Genomic DNA, 22,809 nt, shown 5'->3' with positions numbered 1-22,809 from the left:
CGATGGATATCTGGGCTCGATGAGAAATCCCGAGAGATAGCGAGACCAGAATGGGAGCGAGAGTCTGGAGATGAGAGCTTGAGAGACAAAAAGGTTACAGGGTTAGTCGAAAAGTCAAATAGTAGAGGCTGAGATATTGAAATCCCCAGAGGCGAACTCACGGAGCGTCTGTAGAAACAGAAGCGACGCGAGGAGTTGCCGGCTTCCGTTTTTGATAAAGGATCACGTGAGCAGGCCGGAACGTCTCGGAGAAAAGTGAAGAGTCTAGACCGCTTCCTTCAGAACGGAAGTCATCTTGAGAAGGATTCTCGGGAGTCGCGTAGAGAAGAGTACCACACAATCGATTGCGAGCCCATAGCGACCACCTCCCACAATGTGTGACAGTATACCCCCTCCTCCTGGGGGGGAGAACCCGGTTTACCTGGGTGAAAAAGAAAGAACCGTCGAATCAATTTAGGAGCATGAACTCCAGAAGCTGGTTCCCAGGATCGTTCAGCAGGTGAGTAGCCTTTCCAATCTACCAAAAACTGCAATTTACCCCTCCTGTAACGAGAGTCACAAATATTGGCCACTTCATATTCAGAACCAGTAGCAGTGAAGACCGGAGGCGGAGGAGGATTCCCCGATCTCCAAAAACGGTCCGGAACGACCAATTTGATTTGAGATAAATGGAACACTGGATGAATCTGAGGCCAGGAAGTCGGTAGGGCGAGTCTGATTGCAGCAGGCCCAACCCAGGATAAGACTTTAAAGGGTCCAAAATATCTAGGAGATAATTTAGAAGGTACAAGATGCTGGGGAAGGAATCGGGATGCCAGCCAAACAGAATCTCCCAGGATGATAGTAGGGGCTGCCCGACGATGCTTGTCTGCGTTCCTCTTAGCCCGATCTTGAGCCTCTTGAAGTGACAGTCTGGCTAGCTTCTGACCCTCTTGAATATCCGAGAGAAGACTGTCAACCCCAGGGCAACAGGAAGTAGGAATAGAAACAGTAGGTACAAATGAAGGGTGATACCCATAAGAACAATGAAAAGGACTGGTGTGAAGTGCAGAATGCTTGGCGTTGTTGTAGGCGAACTCCGCAAATGGGAGCAATTCGACCCAATCGTCCTGGGCTGCTGAGATGAAACATCTCAAATATCCTTCCAAAGTTTGGTTTAATCTTTCCGTCTGCCCGTTAGTCTGGGGGTGGTATCCGGAACTTAAGGCTCTCTTGATTCCCAGAATGTGACATACCTTCTGCCAGAAAAGAGAGGTATATTGGGGGCCTCGATCCGATACAATGGTATCTGGGAGTCCGTGTCGAGAAAAGATTTCGGAAAGAAATATCTTTGCCATATCGGCTGCTTCAGGAAGTTTCACTAACGGGGTAAAATGTGCCAGTTTGGTAAAGTAATCGATGGTGACCATGATAGTGGTTTTATTCTCAGAAGAAGGTAGGTCCGAAACAAAATCGGTGGAGATTATCTGCCAAGGTCGGTCCGGAATAGGCATTCTTGAAAGTAAGCCCAGAGGAGACATCCGAGGAGACTTAGACTGAGAGCAAATTGTGCAGGCTGCAACATAATCACGGATGTCTGCCTTTACTTCCGGCCACCAAAAATGTCGTTGAACAAGCTCCAAGGTTGAGGCGTATCCTCGATGGCCAGCTACTCTGGAGTCGTGACACATTTGTAGAACTTCTTGTTGTAGTGAAGGAGTGGGAATCAAAACCTGAGCTCCTCGAAAATAATGGCCCCTCTCTTCAGTGAGCTGATGGTTAGTGGCGATTTCTTCACATAGGAGTTTGTTTTGATTAGTGGCAGTCAGTACTTCTTGAAGAAAATCAGTTAGGACTGCGATAAATCGTGCTGTGGGGAACATCCTTTCAGAACAGAAATTAGAAGTTGGATAATCTTTTTCGAGAAAGAGCGTTGGCCCTTAAGTTATGTTTTCCAGGAAGAAAGGTGAATTCGATCTGAAAGGGAAGAAAGAAATAGGCCCAGCGAGCTTGTCTACTGTTGGTGGTCTGGGCATTCTGGAGTACTCTGAGATTTTGGTGATCGGTTCGGACTTTGACAGGAAAAGAAGATCCCAACAGCAGATGTCTCCACTCTTCGAAAGCCCGCTTAATAGCTAAAAGTTCCTTCTCAAGAACTGAATAATTCAGTTCTGCTGTGTTGAATGTCCTAGACAGATACGCAACGGGTCTTTCTTCCCCCTGGTCAGAGAGTTGTAACAGCACAGCTCCCATTGCGTATTGAGAGGCATCAGTCTCCACGATAAACGGCTTGGTCTGATCAGGGGTGATCAAAATAGAGGCAGAAGTGAAAATTTCTTTCAGAGTTTGAAAGGCACTTTGGGCTGCTTCGTTCCAGAAGAATGTGACGTTCTTCTTTAGTAATTGTGTAATGGGCAGAATGATTTCAGAAAAACAGGGGATACATTTCCTGTAGAAATTTGCAAAGCCTAGAAATCGCTGAATGTCTTTAACACAGGAGGGAATGGGCCAATCTAAGACTGCAGACACTTTCTTTGGATCCATAGATATGCCCAGGCTAGATAACACGAAACCTAGGTATGTAACTTGCTCTTGATGGAATACACACTTTGAGGCTTTGCAGTAGAGATGGTTTGATTGGAGTCGACCGAGAACTATGTTAACATGATTGATATGGTCTTTCGGGTTGGAGGAATAAACAAGAATATCGTCCAGGTATACAATTACGAAATGAAACAAGATGTCAGTGAACACGTGATCCATTAATCGTTGGAACACTGCTGGTGCATTCACAAGACCAAACGGCATCACATGATATTCAAAGTGTCCGAACGGGGTGCGAAAGGCTGTTTTCCATTCGTCCCCAGGAGCTATTCTGATGAGGTGGTAGGCTCCTCTGAGATCGAGTTTAGTGTAAACAGAAGCCCCCCGGACTGCCTCTATAATGTCAGATATTAAAAGCATGGGGTACTTATCAGGAATAGTAATCTTGTTGAGACCTCTGTAGTCGATGCAGGGGCGGAGTTCCTCAGAATCTTTTTTGGGAATAAAAAAAAGAGAAGCGCCCGCTGGGGAGATTGACTCAGAGATTAGACCATTGCGTAAATTGGCCTGAAGATATCTTTTAGGACTGCCTTTTCTTTTTGGGACAAAACATACATTCTGCCAAAGGGAATGGGTTGTTCTGGAAGAAGGTTGATATGACAATCGTCCCTCCTATGAGGAGGTAGAGTGGGAAATATGGGATTCTCAAAAACTGACTGAAACTTTCGATGACACAGAGGGATGATCTCTAGTTGGTTTATGGTGGGCCCGGTTGGAAGGTTTGACACTTCAGTCGGAATGTGAACACCCACTGACTCCTGGAACAAACAATGATTTACACAGAACTCAGACCCTAGGAATAAAGTACCCGCTGACCAGTTAATATAAGGGTTATGGAGTCGTAACCATGGGAGACTCAAGATAACAGGGAAGTGAGCAGCTTTAATAAGGTCAAAAACCAAAGTTTCTTTATGATTGGCAACCATACAAGTAATCGGTTCGGTCTGTTCCTGGATCGGGCCAGAGCTCAATGGACTTCCATCCACTCCTTGGATGGGAGTAATGATGGATTTGGAAACAAGTTGTATCGCGTGTTTCGTGGCCCAATCATTGTCCAGGAAATTGCCTGCGGCTCCACAGTCAATCAAGGCTGGTATACCCGCTAACACTTGTTCTGAAAGAATCATGGATAGAGATACCACCACCATGGTTTGGCAAGTAGCTGTGTCAAGCGACATTTCCATTCGATATGGGGAAATAGGATTTGGAGCCACTACCGTTCTTCCCCTTGAGGTAGGGCTTTGAAGTTTCCCGATTTAGGATTTGGGGTACGTCGTGGAGGAACCAAGTGACAATCCTTCAAAACATGTAGTGAAGAACCACAATACATGCACAGTCCACCGGTCTTTCTTCTTTCTCTTTCAGAAGCGGATAGTGGTCCCCTCACAGCTCCAATCTGCATGGGCTCTTCATTTTGGACGTGTGGTTTATTTCCTGTCGGATAATATTCACTAAAGGATCGGGTACTCTTGCTCTTTTTCCGTTCATAGGATCGTTCCTTCAACCGGTACTCAATTTGCATGGTTAGCGTTATCATGTCTGCTAGGTTGGCTGGGCGAGGAACTTTAGAAATCTCGTCTTTCAGCTCGTCTGTTAATCCCCTACGAAAAAGAGTAAGAAGACCCTCATCCGGCCATCCTAATTCAGAAGATAACTGCTTAAATAGGGTGATATACCCTAATAGGTCCTTTCCGCTCTGTTTTAGGTCAAGGAGTCTTTCCTGAGAGGATACAGTGATTTCCTTCCTCCCAAACATGGATTTTAGACTGTTAGAGAAAGCAGTATAAGAATCAAGGATTACATTGTTTGAGGTAACCAAGGGCGTGGCCCATGCCAATGCGGGCCCAGATAAGTGAGAAATCACAAACCCCACCTTATCTTTGTCCGTTGGGAAAAAACGAGGTTTAAGTGTAAACTGGACCGTACAGCTATCAAGAAATTCTTTGAGTTTGTAAGGGTCGCCATCATACATTATCGGGTGTAATGTGGACGGGGGAGTATCAGAAAATGCTCTAGCAACTTGTTGTCGTAATTGTACATTGTCTTGCTTAAGTGATTGTACCTCTAAAGACATGGCCTGCATAGCGGCCATTAATTGCTGCATTTGTTGTTCCATAATGGTCTTCGTCTGTCAATATTTTTGGGCGCCGCTTACTGTTATTTAATGGAATTATGACTGTAATTTCAATACTGTTTCCCGCAATAATTAACAAAATGTGAATAATCTCACCTTGACAGATCGAGTAGACCGCCAGAGAACAACCAAGTGCAGCCGTGAAAGCTACCCTAGGACAGCCCTGTCCTCTCTGACCCGGAGTGGGATTAACCAGGGGAGAGAACAGGGTCGCCAGGGAAACCCTCGATGGGGAAGAAAACCCTGGTAGAATCTGTAAGTGTTGTGGATCCGGATGGTTGATGAATGTCTTCTATGAGTGGCTGTGGAAGCTGGGCAGGAAGGCTTCGTCTGGATGAACAAAAGAAAATGGTCAGAGTAGTTGCGTAAAGAAGGGAATGGGAAGTAGAAATTAAATGGCACAGTAAAAGGGTTCTCACCAGCGGAGTGAAGGAGAGGATGATTGATTTAGGGCTTCGAAGGATAAGAGATCGGGAGATGAGAGCTCTAAAAGAAATAATACTTGGGTCAGAATCTGAATCTGGAGAGACGGAACGGAATTCTGATTTTATGGCACTTACAGCTATCGGGTGTTTCAGCAAGGATGAAATCAGGGTTGGCGTAATCGTGACGCCGATGGATATCTGGGCTCGATGAGAAATCCCGAGAGATAGCGAAACCGGAATGGGAGCGAGAGTCTGGAGATGAGAGCTTGAGAGACAAAAAGGTTACAGGGTTAGTCAAAAAGTCAAATAGTAGAGGCTGAGATATTGAAATCCCTAGAGGCGAACTCACGGAGCGTCTGTAGAAACAGAAGTGACGCGAGGAGTTGCCGGCTTCCGTGTTTGATAAAGGATCATGTGAGCAGGCCGGAATGTCTCGGAGAAACGTGAAGAGTCTAGACCGCTTCCTTCAGAACGGAAGTCATCTTGAGAAGGATTCTCAGGAGTCGCGTAGAGAAGAGTACCACACAACCGATTGCGAGCCCATAGCAACCACCTCCCACAATGTGTAACACTCCGGCCAGCCTCAGCCTGTCTTCTGTGAAGGGTTTTGACCCATGTTGAATCAATAGACTGGGTAGATGTGGGGACGAGCTGTCACCGCCCATTATTCTATCCCAGAACAAACTAAATCAATAGACTGGGTGGATGTGGGGATGAGCTATCGCCGCCCACATTCACGCCAGAATCCAGGAGAACTGCGCAGTTGGCACAAGACCACTCCAAAGATACAACCTTCTTGTGGGGGGGGTTCCACATAAACACTCTAATGTAAGGATGCCTATCAAAATAATAGCAAAAATCTCCTGTCAAATTCAAGACAACTCAAAAATGGATGCAGTACCGGTGCTCACCACTATCAGAAAGCCGGCATTTTAAAACCACCAGACTTTTGTGTAAAACTGAACAAATGAACCGAAACCAGGCCAAGGAAAGACTTGCTAAGAGGTGGATACAATGTAAAACTATATTCTGAAATTACTTGAAGGAAGTAATTATTTAATGTATATGTAAAAAATAGCTGCATGTAAGTTGGATTTGAATGTAGAAAACTGGGAACTAAAGTGACATTTGGCTGAATTCTGCCTGACAACTACCCCCGACAGGAGTTGAACTGGCTCAACAACTCTTCCCAGGCCTGGCTGCATCCTGCTGGCCCCACCAAAAGGAGATCACATGGCCCTGTTGATTGAAAGGGGAGTTGCCCCTGGGGACTACAGGGAACTGAACAATGGGCCTTCTTTGGCTCAGGCAAATGTTATATTGGGGGGGCCGTAAAGTGGCTTCCTCTTGGGAGAAACTGGAAGGGGCAGTGCCTCTGCTAGCAGCTGAGCTTGGGGGAAGTGGATAAACCAGTTATTCCACCATGTGATGTGGGAAGCCACACCCCTTTTTGACCAGGGCATAATTTTAAAAAGATAGATAACTCATAGTGCGGACTGGTCAAAATTATATAAATAATATCATTATTCTTGGGATTTTTCTGTGCACGTTTTAAGAGGCGTTAGGACCCTGTGGTGTATTATAGGGGGTTGCTAGCGGAAAATAGGGTCTTACTCCAAATGTCTGCATGTTAAAAATCTGACACTTCATCAATTAATGTCCATACTCCTTGCGCACATTTGTGTAATTTTTGGTAAATGTCCGATATTGGTAAACCGACCAAAAAGCGCAAAATGTTGTCATTTTTTAATGCAAGCCCCCAGGAAGATCAGAGGCGGACAAGCATGGATCATAAGGAATGTATAATGTGTACATGTAATGTCAACCACTTGTGTATCTGGGAAATATGTATTTGAATCAAATATAGATTTGTGGGCAAATTGACCAGGGGAGGATCCTCTGACCCATAAACAGACCTCATCACTCTGACTCACAACCCAATTCCCCCAATCATGGGAGAGGGGAGAATTGGGCCAATGACAAGTAGAGAGGGGCAGGCTTAGCTAGGCCCAGGCACACACACATTTTCAAAACACATAAAAAGGGCCACTGAAACCCAGGTAGGACATTCACTTTCCACTTTCTTGCGGGACGCTTTGCCGGGAGACTCCAGACTTCAAATCCATCAACCTCCAGAGACAGAGATCCAGAGAGACCAGCGATCCAGAGAGACCAGAGATCCAGAGAGACCAGAACCGGTGCTTGACAGACCCAGAGAGCAGAGCTGACTGTCATGATCTCTGCTTCCAAAAGGTCAGGGTTTTCCCAACTCCCTTGGAAGCAGATCCATAACCCAGGTTCCGAGTGCCAACCAGTCCCAATTGGGACCTTTTGGACCCAGTCCTGGCGCCAGTGGCACCAGGCTCATAAATATGCCCAGTCCCAGCGCTGGAAGCGCTGGGCTCATAATGCTTGGGTGGACTTACCTGCAGCAGACCATGCTGCTTACTTGCCTGCCAGTTGAGCCTCTGATCCTCTTCTGTTTGGAACTACTTTTCCTGTTGGGTGGGGCAGGAGCCACTCCCTAGATTCAGAACACTGGAACTCTTCTGGAAAGCAGGAACTCTTTTCTTACCTAGGCGTGGCTGTGGAAGGAGACACCTAAGCACTACAGGAGGCTATTTAAACCACACCCGATGGATGAATCTTGCTTTGCGTTATTCTGCATCCTCTGCAGCAGAACGCTCATCGTGTCTTCTGCATCTGATCCTGGGCCTAAGGAAAAAGGCTTACCATCCTGAATCCAGTCTTCAGCAACACCTATAAAGACAAGAAAGAACAGGTTAGCATTACGGTCTTCAGTGACAGCTCTTCACTTACCTGGTCCATCGGCTGTCACCAACGCCTCGCGCTGCATTACGGCATCTGAAAGACAAAGGCTTACCTACTCTTCGTGCGCTCCGGAGGTCTTCACACTGCATTCCGGCATCTGAAAGACAAAAGCTTACCAACTCTTCGCACGCTCCGGAGGCCTTCGGCGCTGCATCCCGCATCTGAAAGACAAAACAAGGTGCGTTTAAAGACATTGGGGAACTTTAATACTCACGTGCCATTACTCCTTTCCACATCTAACCCAGTGGGTATTCCGGCACCCTGCAGCCGCTCCGAACTTGTACCTGCAAAATAAAAAGACAGTTAGAGCGCATCGTGAAGCAGGCAACAAGCGCTTACTTACGTGCTTCCAGGCGCTTCTATTCATCACACGGGCTCCATCTTCAACTCACTTCAGCCCGTCATCCGCCATCGCCGGAACCCTGCAAAACAAGAAACATCATTACTAAAGACTTTAAAGACATTAGAATTACTCGAAACTTACCGTTCGTGCAGTAAACGACGGACAGCAGTCCTCTGAAGTCAAGAGGCCTGCTCCCCTTATCCAGTGAAGAAACTGGTTACAGCACCCTGCCCCGAGGCAGATGGAGAGCACGGCGTTCACTTACCTAAGGTGAGAGCGTTAACCTTTGGGGTTCTACAGGAGAAGAGAAAGGGAAGAAGAGAGAGACATTCAATAACCCAGTTCCTTAATCCCATATTTTCTATCTGCAGACATCTTACCCTTCGAGTCAAACATACAGTGCACAGAGGTCCAGCCCAAAGAGCCAGCCGTGTGTTACACATCACCTTTGAAGATACGGTATACGCCCAGTCAAGACCGGCGCCTCTACGGGAATCAGGTGAGCGTTACACTGACCCAGATAGCCGGGACTTCAGAACCACCCGCCGGAAGTCCCGTCCAACCTGACCAGACGGCTTATTTCAAAAATGTAGTGTGAGTACTCACTGTGCAAAACCAATCTCTTAGTTAAAATAATCTAATCCAAACTATTTTAACCTAAGTAGAACTGCCTCCTAGAAATCCTGTCATCTGTCATTCTAAAGCTGCGAGCTGTCATCTGTCATTCTAAAGCTGCAAACTGTCACCTGTCATTTTGAGTTTTACTTTAAATCCGAAAATCTACCTTTATTAAATCGTCGGTATCTCTGGAACCGTTTGTCCTAGGAACGAGATTTAACTTTCCTCTGAAATCTAAGCTTTCCAACAAGCCTAGAACCGACTTCCTACTCCTTATACTTTTACCGCAATCGCATTTTACGCACTCACAAAATTTACTGCGATTTGCGATTTGGCCTGATTTCGTCATCTGTAAAAAGATAGCTGCTTTGCCTGAACTGCTAAAATTCGTTTGCAACCTAATAACCATCCCTGAACCATTGTTAGGGCTGACCTGAACTGATTTAAAGTGTCCACCACTCACCCTGAACCTCCTATAGGGAATTAAAAGCATTTTTCACTTCCTTGCCACCACATTACAAAGCACTCTTGCCCGTGTTTTAAAAAGCATACCTGTTGTCTAAGCTTGCTGGGGGGGGAACCAAATTCCGTATTGTATTAGATTGTATTCCTGAAGATTGTGTGTTTTACTTCCATCTCCTTGGATTGCATATAGGGGGGGGGTGAATTGCCACCAGGGGAAAAGTGAACATATTATCTCTTGTGAAACCATATCAGTTTATCTTCTGTACTGCATTTATTCCACCTTGCATTTCCTTGACACCATAAAGCATTTCAGCTACCTCATCCTCTATACTACTTCTAAGTAACCAAATCAGTTTACCAGTAGAACATTATCCATTGTTGATCACGGTCATATTTTAAGTGTGATATCCAATATTAATTTATTATAAAAGTGTGATAGATATATGTTGTTATTTTTCTCAAATAAACCTTTTAAATTTGCACAACAGACCTACTTCTTGGCTCAGAGGGGTCAGGGGGATTCTAAGAGAGGGGTGTTATATAAGGGTTGTCATCCAGAGTACATGAACTGGATCTAAAAATACATCAATAAGGGTTTCCCTCAGCATCCCAGACTAGGCATTGACTTAGCTGTAGTGTTGAAGTGAAGCCGCTTAACACTTCAGTGAATAGATCCTTTACTATAGGTGATATTTTTGTATTGGTGCCAGACTGTACCTTATGCAATGCCACTTGTGTAATTTCATTCTGTTCCTGTTGGATATATTCCTGTATTATACACAATGCTTAAGTAAGGAGCCCAATTGCTGGATTGCCCTGAACATAGTATGACTCTTTGTAAATGTTTTTATTGAAATACCATGTGTTAAATAAATATGAGTCCCCCCTGCTTACAGAAATATTTACTCAAACATAATGTCCACAACAAACCTAGGAACTGTGATCCTATATCTCTTAACTAAAAACATATGAAGCAATATCTAAACGTTTCTCATCCCCTGCATACAGTGATTGCCGGCTTCATATGCCAACAAATAGATGATTTATCACAAAGGCACGATACATAATTAGACCCAATTATACCCTGAAAACCAGATTGTACAAACGCGACGCCTATCGTTATACCTCCCATAAATATCCCCCAGCGAAGGAGAGACTCTGAAAGCATTCTTTCAATAAATAAATAATCCCATTGTGGCTCTCCCTATTGGAATAATAGTTAGCAAAAGAACCTTCCTCTGATAATACCCTTTGTCTATAGCCTAAATGTAAGTAAATATTGTTATACGTACAGTGCCCTGATAATGTCATCTCTCCCAACAGCCTTAGTGGGTTATTATTATTTGAGGTGTCATTCCTTATGTAAGAACATTCCATCAAAACAGCAACTCACCCAACAAATTGAATTGTTTCTTCATTATGGAAGAACATTAGCACCTGGGGCTTAAGCGATCATTGCATGCTGACAACTGAAATCAATATAAAGTGGAGAAATGAATCTGCTAGTGGTCCATGTGCCATCAGAATGAATCTGGCAGGTAACCGTATTCAAATGGTGAACAATGAGTTTGATGAGTGGTTAAGGGGAACCTCCAGGGATTGGAAGTTTAACATATTTAATGTTGGTACTTTCAATCCATTTGTTGACCATTTATTATCACAGACTCTGTGTTCTCTGCGTACGATGTCCCATGGACAGTAGGCTAAACATCTGCATAGATTTGACGTCCGTAAACATAAATTGAGAGCGGAAAATAAAGCTTTAAAGGCTGTGGGAAATTGACATAATGTCCTATGGGTTAAAGCTAGAAAGTAGCTACAACTCACTTACCAAAATTGGGTCAGGGGAGAAGAGCCCTAATACTGCAGAATGATAGTGAGAACATGCAGGTTTTGGGAAGTAAACATTCTCTAGTGTTTTGGAAATTGATTAATTACACCACTTAATCGCAAGAGACTGTTCAGATTATTGCTGTTTTAGAATGTGATTGGGTCAATTATTTTGAAAAAATGTTGCAGGGTGATAATGAAAAACTATTTGAGTTCAGAATAATAAGGGCTGATTGGAAAGTTGTTGTCGATCAGGAGGCTATTTTTGAAATTTTGAGTAAGATTAGTGCATCACAGGCCCCGGGTCATAATAAATTATCTAACCTATTGCTTAGGAGTAACCGTGTAGCATGGCCCTCCATTCTAATTTATCTGTTTAAGGATCTGGTGGAAAGTAGAGCATTTCCTCATCCTGGCAGATTGCCCATGTCGTGCCAATTTATAAAAAGGGCTCAATATCAGACCCAAAGAACAACAGGTCGATCACCATCCTTGATGCCGACAGCAAGGTTTTTGCAATCTTGCTGTTGGGTCATATTGAGGCTTGGGCTTCCGATATTGGGCGACTGCAAAAATGGCAATCAGGGTTTCAAACTTTTTTAGGAACATCTGTAAATGGCTTCTTGTTAAAATGTGTCCAATCTCTTACTTGGTCAAGAAGTTATGATTCCATTTATTTAGCAATGATCAATCTCTCTACTGCCTTTGACCGAGTAAACAGGGAGTTGCTCTGGAAAAAACTACAGGGATGGGGAATTCCGTCAAGCCTACTGAGATTATTAATTGGCCTGTATGAGCAATCAGTAATGCAAGTACAATTAAACCAGGATTGGTTGCTCTCCTGTAGAATACAGATGAAAAGGGGGGTTAGACAGGGTTGTATTCTGGTTCCCTGCCTTTCTAATCTGTACATGTCAGATATAGGAGAGTATTTGATTCCTGTGGCCTTTCGCTCTCCTAGACTGTCAGATTTAAAGGTACCACTGCTAAGTTATGCTCACGACTTCTTGATATTTGATTGTACTGAACATGGTCTGCCGTATTTATTAAATGCCTTTGAGAATTATGCTCGAACCAACTCCTTGGCAATATATTCTAAAGAAATTAAAACTATGCAGTGTACCCTGAAGAAGAGAGGACAGGGGTGGATAATGTTATATACTTTTCAGATCCTGTATAAACCCCACAAGTCGAGAATAAAAGATGGCCTTAAATCACATGCAGTAGCCATGGTAAATGAATTGGGTCGTGTGGATTTGAAAATTGGAAAATACTCTGTTATCCCTATCCCTTTGGTGAAATTCTATGAAGGAAAACTTATCCCTAGACTTGTATATGGTATTAAGGCTCTATTGTTAAGGATATTGGAAATGTTAAATCTAAAAAAAAGATTGAGCTGCCGATCTCTCCACCTGGTTAGAGGCCTCACCTTGATGAGCCTTGCTCACGTTGCAACATTTGATTGTTAAATGAGTATATTCTTCCTGCTCTGCAGCAGTCGTTCTTTTCCCCTGCCTCCTTCGTTCTCTTCAGGCTCCCATCCGGATTCCCCACACAAGATGGGTATCCCCTAAACCATGGAACTGGGGAGAAACAATATGACAAAAAAAAACCCAAAGGGGGAGACTTCACATGGAAGAGTACTATATTAATTTAAGTACCCAATTATAGGAATAGAGGTGGAAAAGAAAAGGGGCCCAATCATAACAGATTCATATTTTCATATTTTAATAATCATCACAAAACATTATAAAATTGCGTAATATATAAACAACATAACAACAATAAAATAGATGAATTAATGTTAGTATAAAATACTTGTCAAATCTAATACATTAAACCATTCAATCGCAATTTAATTACCACAATTCATGACCCAGTATTAATCAAGGTAAAGCATCACTGTCTCATATTTTTGAATTTCATTCGAATAATAAAGATGCTGTTGAAAAGAAAATTGCTGCCAATGGAATAAAGTGCTAAGTGCAAAAGAGTGATGAGTGCCTAATCAAGGTAAAGCATCACTGTCTCATATTTTTGAATTTCATTCGAATAATAAAGATGCTGTTGAAAAGAAAATTGCTGCCAATGGAATAAAGTGCTAAGTGCAAAAAAGTGCTAAGTGCCTACTGTACATACATGGTCTTCAAATGTCATTACAGTTTCGGCGAAATCAACCTATCTGGCTCAATTAAGTGAGCCAGTAGTCGTCTTCTTCAGGGCGCACTATATAATGCAAATAGAAGCCTGGAACATACTAATGCTAAACTTTTGACAATAAGTTACAGACCGATCTCTCTTTTGGATGTCCCGGGTAAGATCTTTTCTCAGCTGATTTTGCGTGAGCTGAAAAACTGGACAAAAAAATGCCTTAAGAGAGATCCCTTCCAATCAGGTTTTGTAAGCGGACTTGGCACACTTCCTAACATGATCACATTAAACATGTTGAAGTCGAAATATGCACTCAGGAAGCAACCTTTATATTTTGCGTTCATTGATTTTCGCTCAGCTTTTGATTCCATTAACAGAAACTTATTATTTTATAAGTTAAAAGTTTTTGGTTGCCCTTCCTCTCTTTTGTCAATTATCATTCAACTACACACGGACACGTCCATGTGTGTTAGGCTCTCTTTTGAAGGTCTTCTATCCTCTTCCTTTTCAACGTTTGTGGGACTCAAACAGGGGTGCAGTTTAGCATCGATATTATTCAATCTGTTCATATTGGATATGGGGAGTTATTTCGTGCATACTTTATCGGATGCTCCTGAACTTGGTGGTCAGCGCATACCATGGTTGCTTTATGCGGATGACCTTGTTTTAATATCGCAAACTCCTAGAGGTCTCCAGAACTTGCTGTCTGCATTGTCTAACTATTCTAAGGAGAATCAACTTCTAGTCAACTTGGAAAAATCTCAGATTCTAGTCTGCAAGTCAAGAGGGAAAGCTAAGAGCCTAAACATAGTGTGGTATTTACAACAACAACCAATAGAAATTGTGTCAGAATACAAATATCTGGGTCTATACATGCAAAATACCATCATCGACAACAGACACTTGACTGTGTTACAGTCAAAACTATCAACGCTGCTGTCACAGGCGAAAATACTCGTCTATAAGTACGGGAAATTTACATTGAGGCATTTGTTTATGTATTATGAGCAAAAAGTCATCCCCATCTTGTTATATGGTGTAGAATCCAAGCTGTATTCTAATGACCAAACTTGGGATAAACTTGAGGCCACATTTTGGAGAAGGGTTTTAAATTTGCCAAACTGCTTACCTTTGCCTATGCTGCGTTTTGAACTAGGGCTCAATCCATTATCTAGCAGGGTCAAATGGAGACTGTGTTCTTTTTTTCGGAAATGCATTCTTGGTGGTGGTGAGAACAATATAATGAGTACGATTGCTGGCTACTTGACCTCCTCCGGTTTGGCCTTTCCTAGTCAATGGCGTGGCTTTGTATTAAATGCTATGTCTGAAGCTGATATATCATTACAGCTGCTGATGGAGAACCCAATTCGTGCTAAAACAAAATATTATCAATGGGAGTGGATTCAGAACTACGAACGCTGCAGACAATACAAAGATTTTAATTCTAAAATCTTTGGTATTAAATGCTTGGGTCAAGTGCCAAGTTATCTACTAAAATGTCCCTCTGCGAAAATTCGGTCAAAGTTCTTGCGTTTGAGAATGAACTTGTGGCCTACGAGAGAAGTGTTGGTGAGACGGAAGACTATTCTTCCTGAATTAAACTTTTGTCGGTTTTGTAATCATCACAGTGTTAAAGAGACTTTACAACACGTGATAGTTGCATGCCACGCTTTGGAAGACATACGGGCAAAACACTTTACGAATCTGTTAAATGTGCACATGCAACGGGACGATTTGGAGATATGGAATGTTTTAATCAACAGTATCAGATTTTCGGTTATAAAGGCACTGGTGCACTTTCTGGAACATATATTACCTTATGAACTTTTTCTATGAACAGTCATACTAATAATTGGTTGAATGCACATGAGTTGATGTGGTTTTCTATCCTTTGAGATTGTTTTTAATAAGGTAACTTGTGCTGAAGTAATTGTATCATTTAGTAAACTGTGGTATCTGTTGTTGTTCAGCTTTCTTTTACTATATGTCCTTAAGTGTATGCTAACCATGTATTGGGATCTTATGGAATTATCATGTAATTTTGAAAAGTTGATTCTATTCAGCTATAACAAAAAAAAAAAAAAAAAAAACTTTTGACAATAACACAGTAGTTCTCACAGGTGAAACTTTAGACAATTCAAAAGACTTGATTGTAGATCTTGAAGTCTGTTAGAAGCATTAACCCTTGGTAAAACACATTAAAACAAACAAATAAGAAAAAACACAAAAACATATGTTAGAGTAAAAAATGAAATGAAAGAGCCTCCTAATACTCGCCACCTCTAGCCATTAAAAGAAAACCTGGAGATATATATTCACCTAAGTTAGTCCACATATGGTGCCGAAAATTATACTTGTTTCGAATCCGCCACCCAAACAGGACTGAAGATGAAAATGAATTTACATCTAGAGAGACGAAAATATGAAGCTTGTGAGATATCACAAGATTATCTCAAACTTCAAATACTAACACACAGTATCCCCTGTCTCCACAGGGAATAGATCACTAAATTTCCTTCTGTTACTAACCTTAAAGTATTGAATGTTTCAGAATCTGGTCATGTCACCAATGGACTAAATTGTAGATAGAACTGGAAACATTCCAAACATAAGGGCCTTGGACGATGTTAGGTCGTGCCAAAAGAAAAGTCCAAATGGTGCAAACCTTGGGTTAAAAACCCTAAAGGAAAGACATAGATAATTACATTTTAGTAGTGCAAGCAACTTGGCTTGCAAATGATTACATGCACATAATACAAGTGCATTTTAAGTTGAAACCGAAAACATCAAAATTAAAAAGATTCTATCAGGTAGGTAGCCCCGAACCTCTAAGAATTAGAATGTTAAAAGTGATGTTTACGGAAAAGATGGATAGCTGCTTTGATAAGACAAAAGCCACTTGCACAGCCAGATCCATGTTTACAAATGAAATAATTAGTCACCAAATAATCGAAACAAATTCACACAAAAATGCTGTCGACGTATGCCTATATTATCCAGCAGATGTAAAAATTTCTACAGATTAACAAACTGTAGTTGTCCTGGACATTCACAACATTTTAAACTGTGGAAGCCTACATGAGCCCGCCGCAGAGAGAGGCTAAAAGATACTATCATCGCAACTGCCAACCTCACGTGGACGCACTTCTAACCCGTATATTAGTGACGAAGTCCTCACCTCACACAGCCTCCTGAATCGTTTCAGAAACAACCGAAGTAAAGGCACGCCATCAGATGTTAGATCCGCGGCTGTGTTTATAAATACACGCGAGAATGAAAATAGAAATGGGACTATGTATATGAGCCCTATGTCCCGTCGATACTAAAAAGGGACTAAATTCACCTTGCAAAGGTAAAACAAACGAATGCATACCTGCAAGTGTCACATGCGCGAAAAAGGACAAGAAAACACCAACAGGGCTACCTATGGGAAACCTTGGTCCCATGAGTACTAAACAGTGATCAAAAATGACTACTCAAGAAACGGGATGCGAAAAAGCACAGAAGCGTACAGTGCAGAGGCGAGCCAAGCAAATTTATATTTGAAGAAAAATCTTACTGCCACTCAATATATAAATCAAGGAACACAAATTATTTTGTGTGATAAATCACACAAATAATATCACCAAAAAGAATATTGAATATATATGTCAAAAGTGTAATAGTCTGACTACAGAGCGTAATCAGAGGATACAAAAGGATTCAAGCCAACGGATGTACATCCGTAAAAGTTACCCTTACTAAAATAGAATGCTCGAAAAAAATCTTTTTATTTTTATTTTTAGGGTATACAATGGAGCCATTCTTCTTGGCGATTAAGTCCTGTTTCATAGCTAGTGGTGTTGTACATCCACCATTGTTCCCTTTGCGCCAAGCGAGCTGCTGTGTTATTAACGTCAGTACCATAGACTTTTTCCAACACGCACCATTTCAAACTATTCGGGTCATGGTTATTTTCAAGAAAATGAGAAACTAACGGGGCAGACACGATTTTATTTCGAATTTTAGATTTGTGTTCGCCAATTCTGGTTTTAATAGGCCTAGATGTTCTGCCAATATACGTTTGAGCGCAGGGGCAAAATATTACGTAAATAATGTTTTTAGTGTTACACGTAGTGTGATGATTAAGATTCCAATTCTTTCCATTAATCACTACAGAAGTTCCGGTGATAGAAGAAGCACATTGGTTACAGAAACCGCATGGAAAGTGACCTTGGATGGGCTTGACGCCCCACAGTCCTGTCACCGTGTTCAATTTAGGTCCAATACTAGACCTGTCAGCTTTAGTAAGCCAACTTTTAAGGTTCTTACCTTTCTTGAATGCAAAAATAGGTTTTGCAAGTTCTGGATTATTTGGTTGGAGCAGATGCCAATGCTTCATAATACTTTGTTTAATCTTATGGTGGAAAGTATTGAAAGTCATGGCACAAACTAGCCGCTCCATAGTGATATCTTCCCGAGAGTGTTTCTCAAGGAGAATATCACGATGTTGAAATCTAGCTCTTTTTCGAGATTGTCGAAGTAAATATTTAGGGTAACCTCGCTGCTGCAATCTGTCTTCGATAATGTTCGCCTGGGTCTTATAGTCTTCAACTTTAGTACAATTACGTCTAGCCCTAAGAAACTGACTATAGGGAATGCTCTTACGCAACGATTCAGGATGGAAACTATCGAATCTTAAAATAGTATTCCGGTCAGTTTCTTTTCGATACAAATCAACGATAATATGGCCCTCAGAATTCTTGATTAACAAGTCCAAGAATGGCAAAGAAGTACTATTGGCTGACATAGTAAATTTAAAATTCATATCCATAGCATTAAGCCATGGAAGAAATGAAAGGTGATCTGCCTTTGTTTTGTCCCAGATTATAATTATATCATCGATGTAACGTTTATACAATTTGATGGCATCTCTAAAGGGATTAGTGTCTGACAAAATAGACCTACTTTCAAAGTTCCACATAAAGAGTGTGGCGTAGTTAGGGGCAAAAGCTGCCCCCATCGCCGTTCCTTCCACTTGTAAATAGTAAGAAGACTTGAAGCGAAAATAGTTGCGTGAGAGAGCTACCTCAAGCATATCTATTAATATTTCAGTTGGAACTAATTGAATACCTGACCGTAAATCCAGAAAATCCTTCATTACTTTTAAAGATTCCATTTGTGGTATATTGGAATATAATGACTCCACATCTAAAGTCATAAGTATGTCAAAATCAGGGTTAAAAGGAAAACCCTCAAGGTGCTTAATGGCATCAGTGGTGTCAGCAAGGTATGTTTCAGTGGAAGCCGCCAATGGCTTCAGAAAATAGTCTAGAAATTGGCCAATGGGTTCTAATATGGAGCCACACAATGAAACAATAGGACGTCCCGGCGGATTGTGTAAGTCCTTATGTATCTTAGGAAGTACATAAATAAGGGGAGTCCTAGTTCCCTTAATAGTGAGGAAAAGGAACTCCTTATCATTAATAGCTCCACCTTCCAATGCTCATTGAGCAATCGCTACAATTTGGGCTCTAATGCTCTCTGTAGGATCACCCTGAAGTTTCCTATATATAGCTGGGTTATCAAGCTGATGCAGAATTTCATTATCATATTGGACGGAATCCATAATAACCACTCCACCGCCCTTATCTGCTTGCTTTATGATTATGGAAGTATCAGACTTAAGTTCTTGAAGGCTGGCCCAATCTTGTCTACCAAAATTGAAACAAGAGCCTCTGCTATAGTTATTAAGTGTATTGTAGCAGGAGTTGGCGGGCTCATGTAGGCTTCCACAGTTTAAAATGGTGTGAATGTCCAGGACAACTACAGTTTGTTAATCTGTAGAAATTTTTACATCTGCTGGATAATATAGGCATACGTCGACAGCATTTTTGTGTGAATTTGTTTCGATTATTTGGTGACTAATTATTTCATTTGTAAACATGGATCTGGCTGTGCAAGTGGCTTTTGTCTTATCAAAGCAGATATCCATCTTTTCCGTAAACATCACTTTTAACATTCTAATTCTTAGAGGTTCGGGGCTACCTACCTGATAGAATCTTTTTAATTTTGATGTTTTCGGTTTCAACTTAAAATGCACTTGTATTATGTGCATGTAATCATTTGCAAGCCAAGTTGCTTGCACTACTAAAATGTAATTTTTTATGTCTTTCCTTTAGGGTTTTTAACCCAAGGTTTGCACCATTTGGACTTTTCTTTTGGCACGACCTAACATCGTCCAAGGCCCTTATTTTTGGAATGTTTCCAGTTCTATCTACAATTTAGTCCATTGGTGACATGACCAGATTCTGAAACATTCAATACTTTAAGGTTAGTAACAGAAGGAAATTTAGTGATCTATTCCCTGTGGAGACAGGGGATACTGTGTGTTAGTATTTGAAGTTTGAGATAATCTTGTGATATCTCACAAGCTTCATATTTTCGTCCCTCTAGATGTAAATTCATTTTCATCTTCAGTCCTGTTTGGGTGGCGGATTCGAAACAAGTATAATTTTCGGCACCATATGTGGACTAACTTAGGTGAATATATATCTCCAGGTTTTCTTTTAATGGCTAGAGGTGGCGAGTATTAGGAGGCTCTTTCATTTCATTTTTTACTCTAACATATGTTTTTGTGTTTTTTCTTATTTGTTTGTTTTAATGTGTTTTACCAAGGGTTAATGCTTCTAACAGACTTCAAGATCTACAATCAAGTCTTTTGAATTGTCTAAAGTTTCACCTGTGAGAACTACTGTGTTATTGTCAAAAGTTTAGCATTAGTATGTTCCAGGCTTATATTTGCATTATATAGTGCGCCCTGAAGAAGGCGACTACTGGCTCAATTAATTGAGCCAGATAGGTTGATTTCGCCGAAACTGTAATGACATTTGAAGACCATGTATGTACAGTAGGCACTTAGCACTTTTTTGCACTTAGCACTTTATTCCATTGGCAGCAATTTTCTTTTCAACAGCATCTTTATTATTCGAATGAAATTCAAAAATATGAGACAGTGATGCTTTACCTTGATTAGGCACTTATCACTCTTTTGCACTTAGCACTTTATTCCATTGGCAGCAATTTTCTTTTCAACAGCATCTTTATTATTCGAATGAAATTCAAAAATATGAGACAGTGATGCTTTACCTTGATTAATACTGGGTCATGAATTGTGGTAATTAAATTGCGATTGAATGGTTTAATGTATTAGATTTGACAAGTATTTTATACTAACATTAATTCATCTATTTTATTGTTGTTATGTTGTTTATATATTACGCAATTTTATAATGTTTTGTGATGATTAGTAAAATATGAAAATATGAATCTGTTATGATTGGGCCCCTTTTCTTTTCCACCTCTATTCCTATAATTGGGTACTTAAATTAATATAGTACTCTTCCATGTGAACTCTCCCCCCTTGGGTTTTTTTTTGTCCCATCCGGATTCCCACCTCCTGCACCTCCCCCGTGACCTGATTGGACTCGACCCACACCCAGAGAGGGTGTATTCACCCCTGTGCAGCGCGCTGCGGCATTGAGCTGCCGATCTCTTCACCTGTTGAGAGGCCTCATCTTGGTGAGCCTTGCTCACGTTGCTGCATTTGATTTTTAAATGAATGTATTCTCGCCTGTTAGGGAGAATTTTCAGTTTAGTGCTAAATTCCTCTCACCTTAGAGACCCCCAGCTCTTTTGCTGAACTTTTAATTCTATGTGTTTTCTGTGTTTCTTTTGGTTTTGGAGTCTGACAAACTCCATAGGCATCATCTTTGCATTCTGACACACAGCACCTTCAGTGCAGTGTCACAGGGACGTCTCTTAGATTTCCCATAGGTTAAAATACCTTCTCTTGGATAAACTACTGTTTCCAAGAGCAGTAAAGTGAAATTGACTTTACTTACATGTTGTAACTTTCTAGATCCAGCACACACTATCTTCCATAGGGTGCTGGAGGAGTTACTTAGTATCCCCTTTGTCTAGTTTCTCATGTAACAATTTATGTTACCCTTTCTACAATTAATGGCTGGTTGCAGTGGTTTACTTTTAACTACCATTGGGAGTTTCTACGGCAGGCTGCGTTCGCAGCTGCTGTAAAGCACCCATGGGTGCCCATTTTGTCAAAATGGCCCTGGTCTTCTTTTTTCGCCATTTCTTGCTGGAAAGGTCCTTCTTGATATTTACTCTGCACGCCAAACCAGGTTTGGTCCCTTTGTTCATTTTGTCTTGAATCCCGCCTCTCGCTCCAGTATGTCTGGCAGGGGCAGGAAGTGAGGGAGGTGCCCGAAACGCCCTGTGCTTAATCCCCTTGGTTACAGGAATGCACCCAAAGGTGATTGGCCGGCTCGCTGTACGGCAAGGACAGCCACCCTGCTGTGTGATTGACAGCTAGGCTGGAATGAATGGGAGAAACCTGCATAAAAGCCAAGGCTTTTTGGCTTGGAAGGCAGAGTCGACCACTGGACGAAGGAATCCGATGAAGAACTTGGAAGAGATGCTTGCTGCAACTCCTGGACTGTTGGTTTGCCTGGTGAAGCCCCCCTGTGGTGCTGAAGCTCCAAATTCACCTCGACTAGAGAAGCCCTGCAAGGACGACTTCTCCCATTGAGTTGGTGGGACCAATCAACTCCAAAGTGAACTTGTTTGGACATCCTCTCGGCGCTGGCTGCACTTCCACTGCTGCTGCTGCTGGAAGCAAAGTGCCAGGGACAGGAACACCAAACGGAGTGCATCACTTTAAGTCAGACCCAGGCTTGTGGAAGATACTTTGGACTCCCAGTAAGCAGGACTAACCAAGCCTGAGCCACCTCAACAGAGTGCTGGACCCCAGATGCGAGGAAAGTCCAGAGTGGTGTCAGAGAGTCTGCAGTGGTGCTATTTGCTGAGACGCAAGGAGCTGAAGATGCGAAATGCCACTGAATAGAAGTTTGACATTTTCTGCCGCTGATCGTCCCATTGCAGTGCAGGAGTCCTCAGAAGTCCTCCCTCTTGTCCCCTCGACTGAGGCCCAGGAAAAAAAGGATCTGCAGAGCTGTACAGGAACAGAAGCCCGCTGGAACCATTTCTTCTAACCAAAGGTAGTGTAAAGTCTAAGATAACTTACCTCTTGTGGTGTAGCCTTACTTGTTCTCAGTTGTGACTTGTCTTGGTTAACTTTGCAGAGTTGCTTACAGCTTTGCCATTCACAAGCCTCCTAGCTTGTGGCCCTACATTGATTCTACTTTTTCTACAAAGACTTCTAAAACATTGTGCAAGACTTTTACTTACCTGCAAGAAGTGCTTCAGCTCACCTAGACTTTTGCTAACTTAACATTGGCTGGCCTGGCTCCCTGAAAGACTCTTCTTGCCTCTGACTTTGTGATCTCTATTTTTATTCTTAAACCCTTTTCTTTGACACCAACTTCAGTATTGCTCTCAATGTACCAGTGATATATTAATGTACATAGTGT

At 41.9% G+C, this 22,809-nt stretch overlaps 1 protein-coding gene across 1 annotated transcript in view; it reads right to left on the bottom strand.

The window, feature by feature from the left end:
- Window positions 1–22,809, bottom strand: part of LOC138473213 (protein-arginine deiminase type-3-like) — a 211,800-nt gene that overhangs the window by 89,176 nt on the left and 99,815 nt on the right. Inside the window, exon 2 of the mRNA XM_069611781.1 lies at window positions 3,971–4,349. Coding sequence (XP_069467882.1) covers window positions 3,971–4,349 — 379 coding nt within the window. The remainder of the gene's footprint in view (window positions 1–3,970; window positions 4,350–22,809) is intronic.

Source organism: Ambystoma mexicanum, chromosome 8, assembly GCF_040938575.1.
Source record: "Ambystoma mexicanum isolate Mex_15411 chromosome 8, UKY_AmexF1_1, whole genome shotgun sequence".
NCBI lineage: Eukaryota > Metazoa > Chordata > Amphibia > Caudata > Ambystomatidae > Ambystoma > Ambystoma mexicanum.
This window is presented reverse-complemented; position numbering and strand designations above follow the sequence as displayed.